Raw genomic sequence first — 22,052 nt, forward strand, 5'->3', positions numbered from 1 at the left:
CGTCTCTTGTTGATTGTCATTTCTCGAAAATGCATCACTAAAAAACATATATACTCAATGTACTAAACTAAAATCCTAGCCAAGGTCATGCTGTTCTCTGGCAAGGTGAGGAACCTGGATTTTGAATGGAATTCAGCAGTGTGTCACCCCATGACAGGTCTAAACCTAAATGTGGCTCTTTGGTTCCAGACATCTTAATCTGGTCTCTCAGTGGGATAGCGTAAGGGCCAATCACAGACTCAAGTTGTTTTTTTTTTTTAAATCTTGCCAGAAGAGTTTCTTGCAGCTCTTTGTTCAACTTCAGGAAACAGATTTAAAATCTGAAGTGACAGGGCAACATGTTGTAAAACATTGTTGAAATACAGCAGACCATAGCTTCTAATGTTTTTCATCATTTTCAGATGTTATGACTTATTTCAACCTGGATTGTGCCCAAACCCCTTGTTATCTTTTGATCCCTTAGCCCTAAATCCTCCAAAATCCAGATGAAACACCCCAGACCCACACCTCAAATCTTGCAGTTGTTTGTTTATCACTAAGTTGTGCATGTCCTCTTGAACCTGTTCATCATTTGAAGTTGATTTTTGAAATTTGATTCATTTTAATCTGTTTCGATTTCCTGTTGCCTCGTGCAGTATCCATGACCAACATTGCAAAATGACATGTGATAGTATGTACATGTTCTTGTGTGTTTTAGAGCTACTCAGTATGTTCACATTTTTTAATTCAGCTTTTGAAATCTTATGTTGAAAAGGATGCCCTGCAAGTTGGTAGTCTCATGACTTAATGCAAATATTCCTGAATAATGTGGCATCATGGAATGCAGCAGTTAGCATTTGCTCATGCATAAACAAGCCTTCACATGATGTTGCCTTTCAGGGTCTTTGGAAAATGCATTTTCTCCGTCAGTTAACGTCAGAAATTGTAGCACACCATTATAAATGACACAGGGGTTTCATACTTTATTTTCAGCCATGCTTGACTCATGCTAATACCAATCACTCCATTTAAAAAAGGCTCTATGCTTTCCAGCAGCTTTCTTGATTACATTAGCTTGCATGAGCTAATAACGGAGATGGCCCATAGTGCGTGCAGTAGCTTGGGATGATATCATTTTATAACCCATCCCATCTGGGTTTCTATCTGCACCAACTACTTTTTCAATTAACTCTCGCGGGACGGTCTGGAAACTGGTTCTCAATTTCAAAGATTACATGGCACTGGCAACAAGGAACAGAAACAAGAAGCACAAAGGCCCGTGCATTATTAATGTGGCCAGTGATTAAGCTTAGGTGGGGCGAACATGATACACGGTTTGAAGAACAGGGGTAAGGCACTTTTGGCTTTGATGATTGTGCTGTCAAGTTTAAGGGAAAATCTAAACCATGGAGTCCACTAGTTGTGTATTTTAAAAGTTTAAGTTCTTTAGAGTGCGACTGCTTGAGATACAAAGGTTCAAAGGTTTTCATCTTGATTTTCATCTTCTTTCACTCTCTCATGCGCAGAATAACTCCAAACCTTTGAACACCAACGGACCCCACCCCAGTCTTGCCCTGAACATACCCAACTGCAATTTTGTATGGCAGCATCAACGCTGGAGAGCACGGGCCACACTGACTACCTACCCATAGCATGCACTCCACCCCGGCAGCCCCGGCCAGCCACGACATGTAGCACTTCATCCGTGGAGGAGGACACACGCGATCGGGGCTACGGATCCAACGAGGCGTTGCGAGTTTACGAGCGGGAGATTCGGCGGGGCCTGGAGCGCATGTCCAGCTCAGCCATGGATGAAGCAGGTTGGTTGCTTTGTTTGTAAGTCTCATCGCTTGTTTGACAAGGGTTGACCCAGAAGTTTTAAGATTCATTTCAGACCAACTTCGTAGCGCTGCAAGATGGAACATTTTCTCTGCTGAAATGTTAACCTGGCAAAAAAAGACGTGGTAAACTGAGCACATACTGCCTGCTGGTGTGTGGTTAGTGTTTACATTTTAACTTTTATCCTCAAAAGCAAAACAGTACGTTGTGAGCTCAGTGAAATAGGTTTGAATGTCTTGTCAGCCATACGCTTGACTACTTTTGTTTCAGTGTAACACGGACCATTTTGTGTTGTTGACTCAAGAGCTATGGCTAGTAGTACACATGTGTGAATGGGAATTAGCTGCAGTTAGTAGTTATTGTCTCTCATAGGAGCCTGTGTTGCTTCAGCCCCAGCAATAATTTTCACATACAGGATGTTTTTCTTGGTGACTTAACACTGATCTGGGAGCCTCGTGGGAAGCTTGAAAAACCCAACCTACTGTACAACTGCATCCGAATCTGTTGTCTACAGCTAGACCTAGGTCTTGACTCCATTGAAAATATGCATAGACCTGCTGACAATAGACGTAGCCATAGCTCTTTTGGACTTAGCCTAAACAGTAAAAATGCTGGGGACATTTTTTTGCCAATGAGGGGTACCAGGTGAATCCCCTAACTGCTGGGCAAACAGATTACTCAACCGCAATTTTTCTGACCTGATGTAGAGGTAAACTTACTACTACTCGTTTTTCAAAATGGTTGTAAGATTTGAAGCTTTGCATGGCGGAAGAGACATGAGAAATAGGTTTGCGGGTACACCATGGAATCAATCTCTTCTGGGCGAGGTGTGGCTCTTTTCACCGGTTCTTTTAAGAACCACACCCCGCCCAAAAGAGATTGATTCCATGGTGTACCCCCAAACTTATTCTCAAAATGGTTGTGGAACATATTCTTTGTACAGCCACTTTTTTGCGCAGCATTTTGATCTTTTTCTCTAAACAGTTCAGCAATTTACCTGGTACCCCAGGTAATTTTTTTATGTACTGCTAGGGTACCAGGGGGTTCATCTTGAAATTTGAGTGATATGTGGTTGGAAGGTTCATCTTGAAATGTTACTGTGTGTGAGTAAAAAATTTCAATCATTCAGAGAAGAACAGCTGAATTGGCAGAGCACTGGGTATGGGAAGTCCATCCCTTCTTAGTGGTCCCAGGTTCACATCCTTGTTGGGCCATTTAGTGTTGGGGTTTCTGATTGTCACATAGGAATGGTCACTTGCTGATGTTCCATGAACTTGCTGCGGTAACAGATTCTGCACTTTGCAGAACAGGTTAACCAGTAATCTGATACCTGGTACCTCATCCCAAAGGTTACAGCTGGTACCTCATCACAAAATAAGAGCTTGGCACGCAGAAGTGTTCTGAACCCCATTTCAGTTACTTGGATTATCAGCATCACTTGCTCAATCATTGTCATCTGTGTCAGGAATTCCTCATCCCCTCCCAGTTCGCTGTCTTTTTTAGGGGGGAGTGTGTAATGACTGACTCATCAAGTTATGTAGAGGTCTGTCACCTTTATCTTGCTCCATAATCCCCCTGTTTACAAGTCCTCTGGACCCATGGTTTTTCTGAGGATTTGGAATCACATGCATTTGACTGGAGCTACAGGCTTTGAGTTTCTGGACAAGGGTTACATTGTGTCAAATTGCATACACATGGAACTGCAGTCTGGTAATTTTTTTTGAATAGCATGTATGTGATTGCCATTTCTGCAGTAAAGAGCATTGTCAAATGCCGGAACATGCCAAACGTACATATTGCATAGAGAGCAATCACATTTGTTTGAGGATTCACAGAAACATGAACTCGGTGTGCTATCCATGTTTATAAGCGTAGCCTAAAGTTCTCTAGAAGATGCTTGCAATATTTTCAGTTTTCATCTGTTTCATTTCATCTCTGTGAATCATCACTCATTTGTGAGAAAGTTACCAATCACTAGTGGAAAATGACCAGATGATTCTTGGAGATACCAAGCCCTGGATGAGCGATTCATCAAACTTTATCATATATTCACAACACTGCAGCCAGATAAGAACCCAGCATCTTTATGGTTTCTTGATTTTTCCGGTGAGAAAAATATGTTATGAACACTGAATGATTCACATGAAACATCAAAAGAAACTTTCATAAAGTGTAAGAAGGTTTTAGTCTTTCAAAAGCACTGTAATTGTAGGCACCACTCTCATGCCTATTCCTTCCTCCATGTGCCTATTGAGTTGCTTTCTTACCTTATTAACCAAATCTATAAATCAAACATGATGTATGTGAAGTTTATAATGGTGACCTACATGAACATTTATTTTATACGCATAGCAAAAAAGAATGTATTAGCTTAAGTGCATTGGCTTTTTTTTTTCAAACAAGATGAAATCTGAATCATAGATAAATGGACAGCTCTTATTACATAGGGGGAGACGAATTGTCCATCCATTCATAAGCTCATCACTGAGTAGGCTTCCTATCTCGGCGATCATGATACATACCCCCAACTGCTCCCTACCCACCATCCCCCAACCCCCATCCCTCAACAGACTGAGTCACTCCTGGACTGCATTGACATTGTGGTACCAAACTGCATCTGATGAGAGTCCTGCTCCTCCTGCAGAGGGAGGGGAGGGAGTCCGTAATCAGACAGGAGGCAGTATAATACCTGATCACTAGATAATGCCATTTGGCTGCCGTCATAAATCAGCGGTGCCAGGGCCTGTGATGCGGAACACTGACGATGCAATGACTGGCAATTTGTTCCAGTTGAGGCTGATTGTAAATCATCCCTATGTTGTAGAAATCCCCCCCCCTCACTGAGTCTTCCACCCCTTCTGTCATTTTGACTCATTCGTCTTCATTTCCACCATTGGTTTTCCCACACAGTGTTGGTGATTTCCAATTAAACATTCTCTTGAAAAAGTTCCAAAATTTCTTCCTTTTTCTTCAAACAAATGGCACTTTTTGCCAATCTTCCTGCCATTGTGGAAGTCTCTGTTGATAAGATTACATTGCATCTGAAAATAATTCCAGTTGTTAACGCAACATGGTCAATCCCCCATGAGCTACAGGTACTGCTGTCGTCAGTGCCATTGGAAATGTTTTATCTAGCCGCTCTTTAGTTGCTCTGCAATTTGGAAAGCAGAAAAGGAAGGAATCTGCAATCGGGGGACTGAACTGCATGGATTTTGTCTGTGGCTGATGATTGCTTCCCTCTCATATCTTCCCTTGGGCAATATTCCGTGATTAAAATTTTGTATCTTCTGTCTTTATTTTCTTGGCCCAAATTGCCGATTCCTGGCACCACTTTTTAATCAACGCTGTGTGTCTTCTTGAAAAAAAAAGTTCAGTAGAAGTATTTGAAGTACTCTCATTCTTTCACCAACAGATCACCACTCATTAGCACTCATCCTCTGTTTGTCTTGATGTGTCGCAAATGAACAAGCAACAGTTTCTTCTCATCTCTGATTCCTTCTTGTTTTTCCTGCTGAAAATCGCCCCCCAGACGCCAAGAGCCACCTTGTGTAATCCCGCTGCTCTGAGCATATCTCAGTTTTCGCTCCTTTCTCATTAGTCACGGTTGCCAGGGGCAATGTCGGTAATCCCCCAATCCATTTCAAGGTGGGAGTCGCGAGCCCCCTCAGTCACAGGGAGCCCTGCATACCAAACCACCAGACAGGTCGGCCAGGCAGGGGATTAGCAAGACACATGGCAGGGACTGATTACTGAGCAGGGGAGGAGGCAGGGGAAGATCGGTCTAGTATTGTAAATACTGGGGGTGGAAAGGAACAGTACCCAGGCAACTATGCACAAGCCTATGTCAGAAGGGTGTGAAGTTATCCATTAATAAAAGACCTTGCTAATGTGGTGTCAGTATTTGACAGGTGAGTCCCCAGGCCTGAGGTTGTTTGTAGTTTGTGAGGGTAACTGTACAAGAGGGCAACCACTGACTGTGAAACATGTATCAAACTAAATAGGCAAGGCACAACAGTTAGCACACCTTGCAAAGGGTTGAGAGTTGAGAACTATCTTTTCAGAATCAGAAAAGAAGAATTACTCCTTCCGTAAGAAAAGTCTTTTCTCACATCATTAAAAATGTAACAGAACATGGGAAAATATATTGACTGGATATTTTAATTGTCATGATTATTTGATTGAATTATCTGAATGTTTTTGAGGGATGAATTTCAATGTTGTAAAGAAATGTTCCTGTCTAAGAAACCAGTAGTTTTACTTTATAGTCATACAATTTAAATGCATTGTGGGTTAGAGGGTTGGATCTGAGTTAAGTCTTACACTTTTAAAATCGATGGAAATCTCTTTGAAAGTACCAAAGGAAATTTTCACATGCTTTCCAGCAGTAGCCCAACTTTAGGTCTCACTGTAAAAAGTGGCTAAGGTCTCTGCAGTGAAATGATACATGGTAAATTTCTTTATTCAGGTTCAGCCATTCAGGTTTCCTTTCTTAACTTTGTAACTTGCTGTTTTCAGATGCACTAAACACATGCTTTTACCTGAGCTGAATTTTCAGCCAATGGAAGCTAGTCCTATTTCAAGCAGTTTGATTGGTCCCTTGGTCATGATAATGGGAACTTGCAGGTGACTTGGCTGACACCTGGGCCATTTGGAGGGCCACTGTTTATTGGGTGGCTTTTATTATAGCAGAGTCTGAGCTAAAGGCTTGAAAAGAAACCTTTGTAGTGTGTCTGGCTATTGTTGTGAGGACAATAGCTCCCTGGTTCATGAACATCATTGGTTGATTGGGACACATTGTGTTGCTCTTGTAAGCACCTCTGTGCTTTGAACTTTGAAGAGACATCTTATTACAGGAATCCTGTCTTTTGTTACACTCTGTTGGTAAGTTTTTGGAACATGGACTTTGTCTTGTCTGCCATATGGTATCTTAATTGGAACTCTGGCAGGTCGGTAACCTGAATCTGAGTTGAGTCATTGAGGACATAGTTAGGAGTGAGTGCAGTGATCATTGTATTGTAGAAAGGCAGGAAATTCTTCATATGTGCTACATGTTTTACATTATTTAGTTTCTCAGGTAAGATGAGAATATCTGGAGTGTGTATTCATCTCAATATTTTTGCAACATACTTAGAATTGCCAAACTGGGGTTCATTTGCGGAAGAGGGTATTTTGGGGAGAACTTTTCTTCATAATATTTTTTTCCCTCAGGCAACACAAACTACCTTGACAAGCAAGCATCATCACAGCTTGGTCAGTGTCACAGCGATTTCCGCATGGGCGCCTTCCTTAGAAGCCCCAGCATAAGGAGAGATTACTAAATAACTATCCGTTAAAAAGGTTGTCTGAATAAACTCCCGGGATTGATTATGGGATAAACGTCTTCATTTCCTCCTGTTTTTCCTGTTCACTTATATATTTCCCTCTCAACCTCCCCCCCCTCCAGAAACTGCCAGCTATCACTCTCTGACGAGTCAAGGTGAAGGGGTCAGAGTGCCCTACGCAAGACCTCCCAGCTGTGGATCTGATATAGACGGAGACACAGAGAGTGTAACTGGGACATGTGCCGATCAACTCATCATTGAAGCAGATAACTTTCTGCAGGTAGGAAAAGCTTGGATGTGGTTAATAAATTGATAAATTAACTGCAAATTACTCTGAAAACCTAAGTTGTCACACATTTCTTAAAACTAAGCTTTAGGTCCAAACCATAAAACTATATGTAAAACTAGAGCGCTGACTCATGTACAAAGTGATGCCTGGTGGGCACATCCATGTTTGTTCACAAACTTCTGGAAAACTTTAGATATTTTACAGCTTTTCTTTGGCTGTCTGTATTCTAAAACAATACATCATCAAAGCTGATACGCAAAAACTGAACACACAATTTGCAAGTGAGAATTTCGTTTTGCACTGTAGAAATAATGCAAACACTTGTGTGCATGCGCTGCAGAAATCTTTGCCCTAACATTTTTTGAAATTGGATTTTATTGGTAACCAATGAGCATTGTATTTAGAGTACATAATTTGACATTCATTCTATCTGATTTCCAATATTCCATAAGTATTCACATGAATTCAAGATGTCTGTGGCCTGGACGGCGTCAAATATTCTCAGTGCATTGAATGAGAAGTTAGTGCTGTAGTGATTTATTATAGCTCTAGCCTTTCCCTGTCTGCCAGTTTCTTGCATTTACCAGTTCATGTCTGATGTAGCCATCTGACATAACCATCATAATGAAAGACAATTGGATGCTTAATATGTACATTTTAGGACAGCGGTATTATATGTTTGCTCAAGTTAAGGCAATGCAGGACAAGACACTAGGAAAATAAAGTAATCTAAGATTGCCAAAGAAAATCAGAACTTTGTATTAAAAGTGGTAAAATGAAGTAGTGACTTTTTAAAAGTACATAATAATCACAGACACCACAATTGTTATATTTGTATTCGTGAAAAAACAGTATACAAGATTTTTTTAACAAATGCTAATTGTAATGTACCTCAAGTTATAAATGCTCAACTTAATAAGTCTTTGTCAAAGTTACACGTATTTTTCAACATTGTTGAATTGTTACACCCACCATATACTTGAAAAAGGGTGATCTGTTTTGCAGGATGCAAGGGTTACCCAGTTATAATTATAGTAGGGTTACTTGAGGTTTTTTCTCTACATCGGTCGTGCTAATTAACAGCAACACAAAGTCAACATGCGTCAACACATGATAGTAATGTCAGCACACCGTCAACACACCCAAATCACGTTCTAAGTTAAGAGAAACGCAATTCGATAGCAATATAATGCCTAGAATACAATTTGGCTAACAACAGTAGGAGACATTTGGGAGGAAAAGCTGTTTTATTTCACGAAAATAACACCCTCCGCACAACCACGAAAGACAGTAGCCATGTTGCCTCGATCAGACGGACCATACCCTTACGCTACAGGGGGTCACCTTTATACAGTAAACCATGGTACGGTCCAAATGCCGTGAGAAGGCAAGATGGCGGCGAACAGCGGAGCTGCTCAGAGACAATTTTTTTTCGTGTGAAAAAACTCCCTTGAAATGAAGTAAAATGTAAACTCAATCAAATAGAAATTATTCCTAAGTGTATACGTTACAGTTTGATACTTCTGTTTTCAATGCATTTTGTAAGTGTTAACGGTGTGTTGACGTTACGAGCAATGTGTTGACGCATGTTAACGGTGTGTTGACGCTGATTAGTACGACCCCTCTACATGTAGGCCTCGAGCTTTATTTTTCAAATCTGTTGACAACAATACAGTCTGAACTATTTGTACCTCTCACAAATCAACATCTATATTGCCCATCTGGTAAGAGTGCAGGAATACAGTGGCAATGTTGCGCAACTTATGCTGATGTCATTTGAGCATCATTGCCCATTTCCACAGAAACACTGTCAGATTGCAGTCCTCTGAACATTGCTTTTCATTTTTATGTGAGAAATCATGCGAATCTGGATCTGATTTATATGATTGATTCCTACTTGATTGTGGAAATCCACTGGAGAGTTGGAGAATCCTCTGAAGTCGCCTCGAAAGAACAGCAGTCGGCATTTTTCATTTGGGTTTGATGAATTTTCCAAATGACGGGTCAGGGGCAGAGGGGTCAGTGACCTTTGCAAAAGTTTGCACAGACTGGGACCTTATGTTTACAAGGGATTTGATATTTTACATGAACAGACCCAAAAGTCTTAATTACTGTTTCATGCCAAATTAGCCTTCAATTATGACCCACTGTACAGTGTTAGATAGGCCATAACATCCAGATTGTTTGTTTCTCGTTTAAAACTGACATTTTTACATACATGTACATGATGAATTTTCTCAGAGCACTGCAACCAATTTGATTTTTTTTGTCAGTACTTCAAAGTGATTTTTTTTAAATCCTGTTCACTAGACCTATCCTAGTTGTTTTAAGCATTGTAATAACAGTTACCACACCCTTGAACTGTTAAAGTTTTTGAATGATCAATCAGCAGCTATATGAAGTTAAAATTTTCACTTCATCTCTGGAGAGATTTGTCTGTATTTCTGGAACTCATCAATTTACAGTAAGCATTAATCTATACAGCACTAAAAAAAAAACACAATTCCCCTTCAAAGCAGACTGATTCTTTCCAAATTCCTGCAAACCGGTCATGACAGACAAGCAGGAAAGATGCATCACATCCCAGAAACCCTTGGGGCATATGAAAAATGACAAATCTTCCCCCCCCCCCATTTCTCCTCTAGTGATCTACATACAAAGGGGTCGTGACCTCGGAGCAATTTAACAAACTTCCCCCAAGTTTTTTAATTGTCTGTTCCCTTGTTTCAGTCCGCAGACGGGAATACAGCGGGATCAGAGAGCAACGGGTCGAGTTTGACACTGACGGAGACGGAACTAGAGCAGGAAAGCCCGCGACACACGCCGGCCAGGAAAAGAGGGGTTCGGGGAAAGCACAAAGGCAAAGGTGAGTAGGAACACATGGTCTCCAGATTAGCATGATCAGTTGAACTTGTTTAAGTTGTTGTGGGCAGTGCATGCCTGATGGTTCATGCAGGTAGTTTTCTGACTTAGCCAGTTTTAGGGAAAACTATAATCACACATTCATGTGTTATTGTTTATAGTTACTTTAATGTCCTCTTTATTTCAGTTTGTTTAATATATTACAGCATTTGTAATAAATACTGTTTGTGGAATTGTGACCTGCAGTAATTTGTATTTGATACTTCTGGGCACAGTGTGCGTCAAACACTGTGATGTGGCTGTTTTATGTTAAAATTTTTAAATTTAGGTTAGAGCATATATTTCTTGTTGCTTCAGCTTTGATTCACATATACATGTATCTCAGATTATAATTTTCAAAGAAAATTTGAAAGAATGTTCAAAAGTTCAGGAAAACTTTTAAAAAACGTAGCATTACACTCATGTATATGTATGCCACTATTTTGTAATCACTTGCCAACTCAAAAGGTGTTCAACGTTCCATTTCTGTAACCTCCCAAGCTGTAAATTTTCTTCCGCCATCATTTTGCCCGTCACCACAGTCATTCAGTCGTTAACAAACTGCCATTTCCCGTTACCAGAAAGAGAAAATTACATCACAGTTCCCCAGCACTGTTTACATCACAATTGTAGAGGTTCTCCTCTTTCCTTTATGTGCTTTGGTGTTATGATAAAATGGATGATTTATCCTGTCAGCCGCCAGGGGATGTCATAACAATCTTTCTATCAATCCGGTTTCCAGCTCCCAATCTGATCAGAAAAAAAATAAAAGCCTGTCGTTTATTTATGTAAGGGTCTGGCCAGCCATTGTAAAAATAACCTTGTAGGGCATGCCATAAACACAGTGCATTTGCAGCGAAATACGGGATTAAATATTCAGCAAATATGTGAAAGGTACAGGCTCAGCCAGATTCGTTTGGAGAGAGACACTGGCCTCTTCAACCATTTTAAATATTATAAACATTTTCTTTAAGGATCATTCATAAAAAGTACAGGTGGCCCTTTTGTGTTAGTCAGTTGGTTCACAAAATCCCATACATTAGGTTACCACCATTGGATAATTTTAATGACCTGTGCAAATCAGGATCTTTCTCAGTAAACAAGCAGACAGTAATGTCAAAGATCACTAGATAACCCAGGCTTCATTGTGTCTGCACTTGAGTGCATTCTTCTCTATCTCACAAGGATGCTGCAGGTTTTTGCACATTCGCATGAAAAATTCTGGTGCACATGAACCATTGTAAATCCCAGGAAATAGTTGCTGGCAGTACCCGCTGACTCAAACCAGCCAGCCGACTCCGGCAATCTCGGTGGTCGAGTGATTAAGACATCTGCACTAGTAAGCAGGAACTCGTGGGTTCGAGTCCCACCAGAATACAGTGTTATAATGCACATCAGGCAGGGCAAAAAATCCTAAATTGATTGACATCTCCCCGGCGTAAATCCATCTTTGGAAATAAACCATTGTGTAAATGTGAATGTGGCCATAACTGGCTGTCACGAGACTGCCAAACACTTCCATCTGCTGTTCTTTCACTGAGTACCTAGCAGTAATCCTTCTTGTCTCAACATGTGCAGTGGACATTTGTCAGGAGGCTAATTTTCATTGGTAAATTGTGATAGCTTTTTTCTCTTTGTGGATTTGTTCAACCCGTTATTCCATTCAGGTTTCTTCTTCTTATCTATTGTTACTCTTTTTCTCTGGGCAGTTATCTTACTGACCATCATCTGCTGTTGATGTAATGCTTGTAACTTCTGTCCAATCAGCCATGCTGATGTCTTAGGTGCTTCCTGTCTGGAGTCAAGACTCCACCACAGTGTGTGTCATCTGACAGAGGGATTAACTCATTAGAGAGTCTTGAGGTGTGGGGGCAGGAAGCAGCAGAAGATAAAGACCTTTTGCGGGGGAGTCCTAAGATTCCAGCGAGTTAATCCCCATGACAGATTTGGGAGCGTGTTCCCTGGAAAAATGATGTGATTTGTTGACTTTTGGCTTAGTTCCCTATCAGTTGGGGGATTAACAACAGAATTCCAACACTGTTACCTGTGTTTCAACAACCACACTTGTTTATCTTGACTGTCGCTTCTATTGTGTTGTGTACATGTGTCTGCATGTTCACTGTATGCATGAAGAGGATCTGGCAGTGTTGGCAGACAACACCCCTCAGGCAGAGAAAATTCCAAGATTGTATGTTCAGACCTTAGTTTACTTCTCTTGTTCAAACATTTTCTTCTTAACTTGAAGCCAGTTAACTTTTATAAACTACAGAGATGCTTTTTAGAGGTGCAAGTGTATGTTTCATTTGGAGGAGCACAGTTACATCTGTAATTTGTTTCATTTAAAATTAGTCACTCAAATTTCTCGAATAAATTAAGACAAGTTGCAACCTTCAGAAAAAACCTCCTCCTAACTATTCCAAACTGGATAGGGTTTGAGATTTTAGGATACCCCCCACAGTGCCCCAGTTTGACATGTTCCTCATCAGATGAGTCATCACAAGCATGCCAGTGGAGGTGAAAACTCTGGCTTCTGCCACACTCAAAACTTTCTGGTGGTTTTTACTCATTGTAACCAGGGAAAGAATATCCGGTACTCATACAAAATGCGGAAATCAATTACACGTGTGGTTATCATTTTTACTGTTGGAATGAATCTCAGAGAATTTGAATATGGAGCATTATTGACAGTAAGTGTGTTGGCCCCTCCAATGGAAATTGCCAAAGATAGGGAGTGGGCCAGGAGAACATTGTCAGATTAGCATATGCAAGAAAATAAAGGTTGCATGTTGCTGGGACATGCATGGTCTTAAGGCCCTTAAACTAAAATTTGTCTGAAATCTATCAATTCCAGAAATTTTCATGCTGGCCAAACTGATGCAGTGTTCCAGGTCAATAAAAGTTGCCCCTTAACTTGAAAAGTCAACCAACTATCAGTCAGTGGTTGCCTGCTCTTTTCTTTAATGATGGTTTCCCTCCCCTGAGCTGGCCCCTCCCATAATATTTTAAGCCCTGAGTTCTATTTTGTCTGCATTCAAAATGCCATATGACATGGTGGTTGTAAGGAGCAGCTCTCCACCCTTTGATGCACAAGAGTACAGTTTGAATGAATCATTAATTACTCAAGGCAGTGTCAAAATAGGAGGTCAGACCCCCCACAGAAGGGTGTGGTAGCCCCTCTTCGCACCTTCCGCTGACAGCAGCAACCTTTGGAGAGTCCTAATTGACCGTATCACTGCTCAACAGCGTTTACTTGGCTAAACACCCCTTTGGCTTAAAGTGTGCTTGCACTTAATGTACACACCACTGTCCTATCAAGTTCCCATCCAGGAACAACTTTGCCCTGCCTTTCTTTTCCACATGTACTGGCTGACCTGACCAGTCACAGCCAAGGGAATAGTTGTTCGATTTTGAAGGTGACCAATCACAATTGAGACTGGGAGCATTTGGACCAATCATAGGGTGCTGGCAGCTCCAAGGCTTTTCTGGAACACTCTGTCAACACCCATTACACGTAATGTTGCAACCTACACGGACGAGTGTCACTCAGTAGCATGTTGCACCCCACCCATTGCAAACCCTTTGGGACTTGCCGTAGCTTAGTTTTTGTTAACTCACTGTGCTTGGCTTGGTGTAGGATTTTGAGGTCGATAATACTGTTTCCATTTTTCAAAAGCTGTGTCCATATTGTGACGCAGTATGGATGTCATCAAACTGTGTGCACCTGATATTTTTCGAGCCCCTAGCTGTATGTTTCAAAAAGATACTAGAAGAGTGAGCAAACCTAATCACTAAATAGGCAGGATTTGCTACTGGCTAGTACTGGTGCCCTGGTTCTGCTGGATTGCATGCTGCAGCAAGGGAACCTGACCATGGAATATCCAGGACATTAGAGTATCGAAGGATTGGAAAACGCAAAGTTCAAACCCTGTGTCCACGCGAGTTCCAAGCTTTGAATGCCCACTGACTCTGCACGACTTCTTCCCCCCACAGGTAAAAAGACAGCCAAGCAGTCAAAAGAGCCACCAGCACCTGAGCCACCCATTCCCATGCAGCCAGTCCACCCTCCTTCCAATCACCCAACAGACCCTACGTTTGAGCCCCCCACCGACACCCGCCCACAACCCTCCCAACAGGAAGAGCTCTTCCGCCGCTCTCCCGTGAACATCAACTACACCCCCACTCCCCACAGCAACGGGATGGGGATCCCGCCGTACTACCATACGCTGGACCGCAGCGAGGGGGAGCAGGAGACCACGTTCCATGGGACTAACTCCATGCCAGCTACCAACGTGATTACAAACCCCATGCTCGGCATGACTATGATCAATTCAACAATGCCCAGCAGAGGTAAGGTCAAGGATCAGATGAGAGTTTGTCTTTTCAATTTAGTTTTCTTAGATATTGCTGTAATCTGAAGAGGGAAACGCAGACAAACTCAAACGACAGGATGCAGAAGAGACTTCAACAACTTTATTCTTGCACTGCCTGTTTATATACACCTATTTACGATAATGGAATTACCCAAGTGTGAAAGTATGGTATAAACCAGTAACTCCCAATCAAAAATTGAAGGTGTGGCTAGGTACAATACAGTAAATATTTATTCATTACACAGGCTAGAATAGGACAAGATATCTAATCAAACTTTGCACTGCATTAAGCTGATCCTTATTGACTGGATAAACTTTTTCATTCAAGGCGTCACACCATTTCAAGCTAGGTACTAAGAGTTTTATTCAAAATGTAAAGAAATTGAACGGTGGAAGTGTAAATCATAATTTATTTCTTTTATAAATGCTTGCAAATAATAAGTATTGTGGTACTGAATGGATACCTGTTGGAGATTCATTGCCCCCCTAAAAAAAAACAATCCACAAAGTCTGTCCTTCGTAGCAAATCATATTTTTCTGTCTTAGTTAGTGACAGTCTAGCAGAACTTCAATTTATATTGTTTATTGACTGTTTTTTATTTCTTGTAGCTGTTCCATCCATCCCGTCCAGTCCCAACACCAACCTGACCGGCAGCTCTAGAATGAACAACTTCCAGCCTCGGCGCGATGACTCCCTGATGTCCCCTCACCCTTACAGTACTATCAACTCTTCCAGGCAAAATACGGCCACAAGGTCTGTGTGTGGAGTGACTTCATTCATACTTAGTTGAAGTTTTCATTTTGCTTCACAGCAATGCTTTTTTAGTCATGCTGTGAGATGTCATGCAGTGAGTTTTAAGTCTGGATATATTCCAGTAGACAAGGCATCCTCGTTTGTTTAAATTCTTCCCTTGTTACTTGTCTTTGAGAACATGTCAAGGTATAGCAAAGTCCACATGGTAAAGTAAGCCATGCATGACAGACACTGTTACTTCTTTAAAATGGCATTAAGTTTTTTGTTGAACTGTGGAGATATATTTCTAAGTACTTGCCGACTTGTCATTCCTTGAGAAGAACAATAACAGCCTACTGAGCTGTAGCTTTTAAACCCATAGTCCATTTGAGTAGTTCAGATGTTCCATCTGTGGAAACACCTTACCTTGCTTCCTCCGTCAGATATGATGTAAATCAGGAATTAAGAACACATTCTCTTCCTGGAGAAAATTTTGCGCATGTCTTCCATCTTTCTGAAATCATTTCAGTTAATTCAATACTTGTTTGTTTGCAGAGGGTTTTATGAATTCCCCAACAACAGCACCTCCTCCACCCTGCCACCAGTGCCAGGGTTCACGGCGCTCTACAACGACAAGAGGCCCAACAGCAATGTGCAGCCGCTCAAGTACCGGCGCGTGGCGCCGACCAAGCACGGCCTGAAAGAGCGGGTATCGTGGAAGTGTGCTGCACTCCTTCTAGCTGTCATATCATTTGCGCTTGCCGCTACAGTTATTTATTTAGCAGGTCAGTATGCTAGAACCTGAAGTGTTTGTTGGTCATGCTGATTGTTTAGTAGTGTTCATTTTGGATTCAATTTGTTTTGTTTTTCTAACTGTTATTTACTTTTTTAGAACCACTGTTTTCCCTGTGTGTATTTTCAGTTAATAATTTGTCATTTTGATAGATGGTGAGTTTGTAAACAATATCTGTGGTGTTTCCTGACATGCTGAAATAATAAAATGATGGAATGAAAAAAATTTCAACATTTAGTTGTCTCTTTACTTCAGCATCCATAAAAAGATTTGAGTTTCCTTTTAGGGATTTTCAAAAGAAAACATAACTGAATGTTGAAATTTGTAAAAGGGAAATGGTCTTCTAATTGTGCTTTGTGGAACTGTCCCCCTTAAAACAAAAATCATTCTGTTTTTTGGGGGGTACAGAAATGTTCTCAGGCTGTAAACACATCTGTAAAAACTATCCTTGGCTTTTGTCATTTGATCTTGTTCAGTAGTCAGCATCTCCATCAACCAGTGTCGTGTCGAGACGGTGGAGAACGTTATAACAGATTGCAAATCGACAGCTGTCGTGCCCAGCACACGAGGACTTGCTTCAGCTTCCACTAAACGTAAGTTGCCCCAAACACGTAGTAGAAAAAGCGGCAGTATTCCATTTGTTTTGAGACAGATGTTCACATTTCCATGTTTCATATGTTTTTTAATGATATACTTCCCCTCGCCATAATGAAATAACTTATGTTGCATTAGCTGTATGCTGCTTTTGTAGACATGTTGATTTTCATGGCTTTGCTGTTATTATTGGATTATCATAATGAAATAACAGCATGATGTTTTCATGTTTGCTATTGACTTTTCAGATGTAAATATTTCACAAAGGTTGTGTTTGATTTTCTTTGCCAGGCCCAACCACTGCAGCCCCAACTCAGCCTCAACCCACCCAGCCATCAGCGATTGCCCTCAATGCCCCATCCAGGGTTCTAATCCCACCAGGGGACTTTTGGGTCTCCGCACTCCCTATCAACACCCAGCAGTATGTGCAATTGAACCTGACCATCCCTCTCCGGTCCAATTTTGCTATATTTGGGCAGCGCGGGGCACCGCCCACGCACACGGAATATGACTTTGTGCGAGTGCATGCAGGGAGCCGGTGGCACGACACACAGCGTGGGAAGCGGGACATCCACAGTGAACGTGACCGGTTCGTCCCAGACAATAAGAAGGGACGCAAGCGCCACGACATGATTATCCAAGAGGACTTCTTATTTGACAGAAGTAAACGATCCAGTGTTCTCCCAGACACGACACTGTCGTTTATTGAGGAGATGGTACCAGGTCTGTGGTTTGTAGGTGTGTACAACGATGGCGATGCAACAGAAGAGGTGGAACTGCAAGTTTCTGACAGAGGTAAACAAGTTCAGTCACCTGTAGAAATTCAGAAAGAAAAGCCCTTTTGGATGAATTAAAAAAATTGAAGGAGTAGGCGAAATTTGATCTGATTAACACTATTTAGATTGTTTACTGACAGTACTAAAAGTGTTAAAAACATTGGCATCGTTCATACATGGAAAGATGTTCAGGTGAGAGACCACACTGAAAACTTTTGCAGACTCTATGTCACTTTGTATTCTCTTATCCACGTGCAGAGCTGCCAAGTGGTACAGATTTTCTGTTATTGGCACGCAAATTGATTGTGATTACGGGAGTCATGGCAGTCATGCATAATATTTCGGGGTGCACAAACCACACAAAACGGCCAGCACTCAGACCGCGGGCAGTGGTGTGACGTGTTCCGCACTCACGTGCGACGGTGAAACATGTGAAGACCGACTCCCCAGCGATCCAGAATTTTTGTATACCCCACATGGTAACATGTGCATATACATGTACATTGTGTGATCTGGTAACCAGTGAAACATACATGTACATAGGACTACCTGTGGCGCGCTGGTGCCCAACAACTCACACACACAAAATGCTGTTTTTACATGAGACAAATTGACATGGGAAATATCAACCAATAACACAACTCAAAGGCACGGACAACTCGGCATCTCAAGGTGTAGTGTATGTAGTATTGTGTGTGCACATTGGTATGGGTCTGAGTTGGTATGGGGCCAAGCTATTTTTGGTCCGAATTGGTGTTATACCCATTTCCACAACTATCACGGCGTGCGTGTGACTTGACGCGTCGTGCATGACAACACCACACCACCATACTCGCTCGGATATTTCCACGATCGCACGCACTGTGTCGTTCGTTCTTGGAAAAGAAATGGCTTCTATGGCTTCTAACATGTCAAAAAGCTGCAGATGTTTAGGAAAGAAAAACAAGAAATAGCCATGTATCACAGCATCTTCAAAAGGTGAACATTTTGCATTTTGCACACGGGGGATCAAATGACGTCAAAGTACATGTCAAGGCAGGTGAGGATGATAGGGAAGGGAATCAGGACATAGCAACATTTTTCCGCCCTAAAGACAATGGTACTATTCGAGCTGAGGTGTTGATGGTGCAGTTTCTTTCCGAGCATAATATTGCAATAACTTTATTTAATTTGAAGCTACATGTACCGGTATGCACATGTTATAATAAGAATTGGGATTACCTGTATTGCGAACATTGGTTTCTGTGCTTATGTTGCAGGGCTCTGTGGAAGTACACACATCATCAAAGGCTGTACATTTGATTTATAATTTGGCATGCGAAGCAAATAATAATTCAAAACTGTTTTTCATTAAAATATATTACTTTCCACATACTGAAAACTCCCATACTACATGTACAATGTAAACATGCTGTGTTGTACATTGCACATCAAATAAAAATAGTATTTTCGTAGCCAATTGGCTCTGCGAAAGAAATTACTGATTTTTAGAGTTGAGATTACTGAAATACTCCGAAAGAATTAGGCAGCTCTGCACGTGAGAATTCATGGAATACTTATAACAGACTCTTTCTAATTGTCCAACCTCCAGCAGCCTTAGAGGTTAACACAACAAACTCCCGTGTGGCTTGAACATGTTCCGTAATAACCCATCTACTCTAGTTTACCACCTGCATCAGGCTGCATGAGTCTCTGCCTGATTTATCGAAAACATTGAGCTTTGAAGATATGGATTAAGGGTATGACTCAAGCGTTTGATGTTCCGACGGGCTTGCGTGTTTAGCAGAATCCTGCTGAATCTTTGCCCTTTATTTCTTACATCTAAGAAATTGCCTTACTTGCCGCAGGTCAGAAGTCACTGTGGTCAAGTTCAGGATATTTTGGATGGAAATTTCCTGCACTGTAAACTCCAACAACCCCAACCAGAAATGGATACTTGTCGCTTCTGACTTCTCTACCAGTCCCAAACCTCTTGCCCAAGGAAATTGTACAAAAATCTTAGAAAGGAAAAATTTTGGAGCCTAAAGCTAAATTTAACTCCTCCTTTGGATTTCTTGCCCCTGATCTACTATGTACCAACTGATCCATACATTTACACCTGTGTACTTACCTCAAAGACAAAATCAGATTGATTCCCTTGTCTAAAAACTTTAGTGAGGAAAATTTTAGAAAGTCAGGATTAAAAAAAGGTTCGTGGGATACATGCTCTGTTTTAAACTCTGTTCTACTGGCGTGAAGTGCAAGGTTAACATACAAGCCCTTAAACTGGACCTCGTGTCTGAGTAACAGATGGATCATTGTCTTTGGTTTCTTGCAAATGGACAGATACCTGGGATGATGGCCAGCGATGTCCCCGAGGTTGCAGTAGCCAAGGAGAGTGTGTCCTTGGACAGTGTGTTTGTGAGCAAGCCTACACTGGTGAAGATTGCTCACAAGGTATGGCGTAATGGTTTCCATGGTTGCACGAACAATTACCTTTAGAAGCAGAATATCCTAGTTTTTTAACACAAATCAGATAGGGTATCCTATATTGTTGTTCACAGGACAAACCAACAAAGTAAATTCTCCCATTTCTAACAATTGTACTTGAAATGTTTTTGGTAAATCTGTTTAATTTGCTCAGGGAATTATCAAGAGCTTTCTGACAGTGACTGCATTTTCCAGTTATGCTTAAACTCAGTCGACAAGTTACCACGAGATATGTTTACCTGTTCTTTAATCAGAAAGGATTCACCGTTAATGCTTGAAAAAATCCTGTTCTATGTGTCTCTCAATAAGCAATCTTTAACTGAACTTGATAATACAGGAAATTCTGTAGTTACTTTCTATGATTGTGTACCTCTAATTTTCTTTTATTTATCTTGTTGCTCCTTTCAATGCATATCCATCCTGGACTTCTGTCTGACTCCAATCAAACTCTACCCCCTCAGGTATTTGCCCGGTACTCTGCAGCGGTCATGGTGAGTATGCCCACGGGGTCTGTGAGTGCTACAGCAACTGGAAGGGGCCTGAGTGCAGTGTGCGCAGCGAGCAGTGCCTCGTGCCGGACTGCAGTGGGCATGGCCAGTGCGTCCTGGGAGAATGCGTGTGCTCCAGGGGATATATAGGACAGGCCTGTGAGGAAGGTCAGTTCCGTTATTCCATCACGTGTCTATTTACATTTTATATTCATTCCTTCAAGCACCATAGTTTAGACCTAATTAAAAATGGTACTTTCCATCATTTGTTAGAAAAAAGCTCACTATAAAAGTTCTCTTTTCTAGATGTTATTCAGTATCAACGTGTTTTGAATTTACAGTTATTACCCTAAAGATAAGGTAAATGTGGATGAGGAGACATATCCTGACATTCCATAAACTTGACGAAAAATTGCCAAACAGATTATATGGGAAATCCAAATCTAAAATCCGTGAATGAACACAACATTAAAGGACTGTCAGAACTAATTCAGCAAGAGTCCAGTGTCAGACCTGAACGAAATACTTGTACTGAAGCTGTAAAGCGATCCTTGTCTGTTTGTGAAATTGTTCTCAAGTGTTTTCTCATTGCTCAAAGATTTTTATTGATAGGGCCTGCGACTGTAAGATTTATGACAAGGATTTTTCCCTTGAGGAATCAAAGGAAGACATCTGTCACCTCCACAGAGCAGAGGTTTCTCCAGGAAACTACTGTAATTGTCTGTCTTATTAATGCGCTCAGCAGGTCCCTTGGCGAAGATGATGAATCAGTTTGGAAAGGACATTCTGTCAGCTGTGTGTTTTCAAGAAAGGTTTCAATGTATCTCTGCATCCCTAATGATTTTTTTTTCAGAGGTTCACGAGTGTGCCAATGACACAGACTGTGGCATCCACGGCCAGTGTGACACAGGCATGTGCAGGTGCGAGAAGGGCTGGACCGGTGAGCACTGTTCACAGGAGGCCAGCTGCCTGCTGCCCTGCTCCCCCAGAGGGCGCTGTGTGGACAATTCCTGCGTCTGTGAGCTGGGCTGGAATGGCCGACTGTGCGGACTGGGTATGGCACTTTCTTTGTCAGGAAATGGGCATTGTTCTTACTGCCATATAAAAAAAAGACACAAATTAACTCACCCCGTCTTGTTTATATGTGACAAAAAACAAGTTAAATTGGATGGTGCTATATTTTCAGTACCGATACCTAAGTTTGTAAAGCATGTGATATTTGTAAATAACACAAGAATTTAAGGGTTTTGAGCTCCTGTGGGCTGTTTGTTGGAGCTCAAATCTGATTTTCTTTTTCCGGTTCATACAGAGGGTTGCCCTGATGGGTGTAATGGCCATGGTGACTGTCGATTTGTGGACATGAGGTGGCAGTGTGTCTGTGATGGGCCACACCGTGGCAAAGCCTGTGAAATCACCATGGAAACAGCATGTGCTGATGGACAAGACAATGATGGAGGTACCTTGTCATTTTAGTCCCACCCATCATTCGAAATTGTTAGG

General features: G+C 41.5%; 1 protein-coding gene across 1 annotated transcript in view; it reads left to right on the top strand.

Moving 5' to 3' along the window:
• Window positions 1–22,052, top strand: part of LOC110976102 (teneurin-3-like) — a 72,867-nt gene that overhangs the window by 35,647 nt on the left and 15,168 nt on the right. Inside the window, exons 3-14 of the mRNA XM_022229101.2 lie at window positions 1,506–1,799; window positions 7,262–7,419; window positions 10,159–10,294; window positions 14,320–14,676; window positions 15,309–15,453; window positions 15,988–16,217; window positions 16,702–16,818; window positions 17,111–17,614; window positions 19,921–20,031; window positions 20,526–20,720; window positions 21,406–21,606; window positions 21,862–22,008. Of these exons, the coding sequence (XP_022084793.2) occupies window positions 1,580–1,799; window positions 7,262–7,419; window positions 10,159–10,294; window positions 14,320–14,676; window positions 15,309–15,453; window positions 15,988–16,217; window positions 16,702–16,818; window positions 17,111–17,614; window positions 19,921–20,031; window positions 20,526–20,720; window positions 21,406–21,606; window positions 21,862–22,008 (2,521 nt within the window). The 5' untranslated portion in view covers window positions 1,506–1,579. The remainder of the gene's footprint in view (window positions 1–1,505; window positions 1,800–7,261; window positions 7,420–10,158; window positions 10,295–14,319; window positions 14,677–15,308; window positions 15,454–15,987; window positions 16,218–16,701; window positions 16,819–17,110; window positions 17,615–19,920; window positions 20,032–20,525; window positions 20,721–21,405; window positions 21,607–21,861; window positions 22,009–22,052) is intronic.

Source organism: Acanthaster planci, unplaced genomic scaffold (assembly GCF_054643075.1).
Source record: "Acanthaster planci isolate LZ-2023a unplaced genomic scaffold, COTS_SCS Contig34, whole genome shotgun sequence".
NCBI classification, from domain to species: domain Eukaryota; kingdom Metazoa; phylum Echinodermata; class Asteroidea; order Valvatida; family Acanthasteridae; genus Acanthaster; species Acanthaster planci.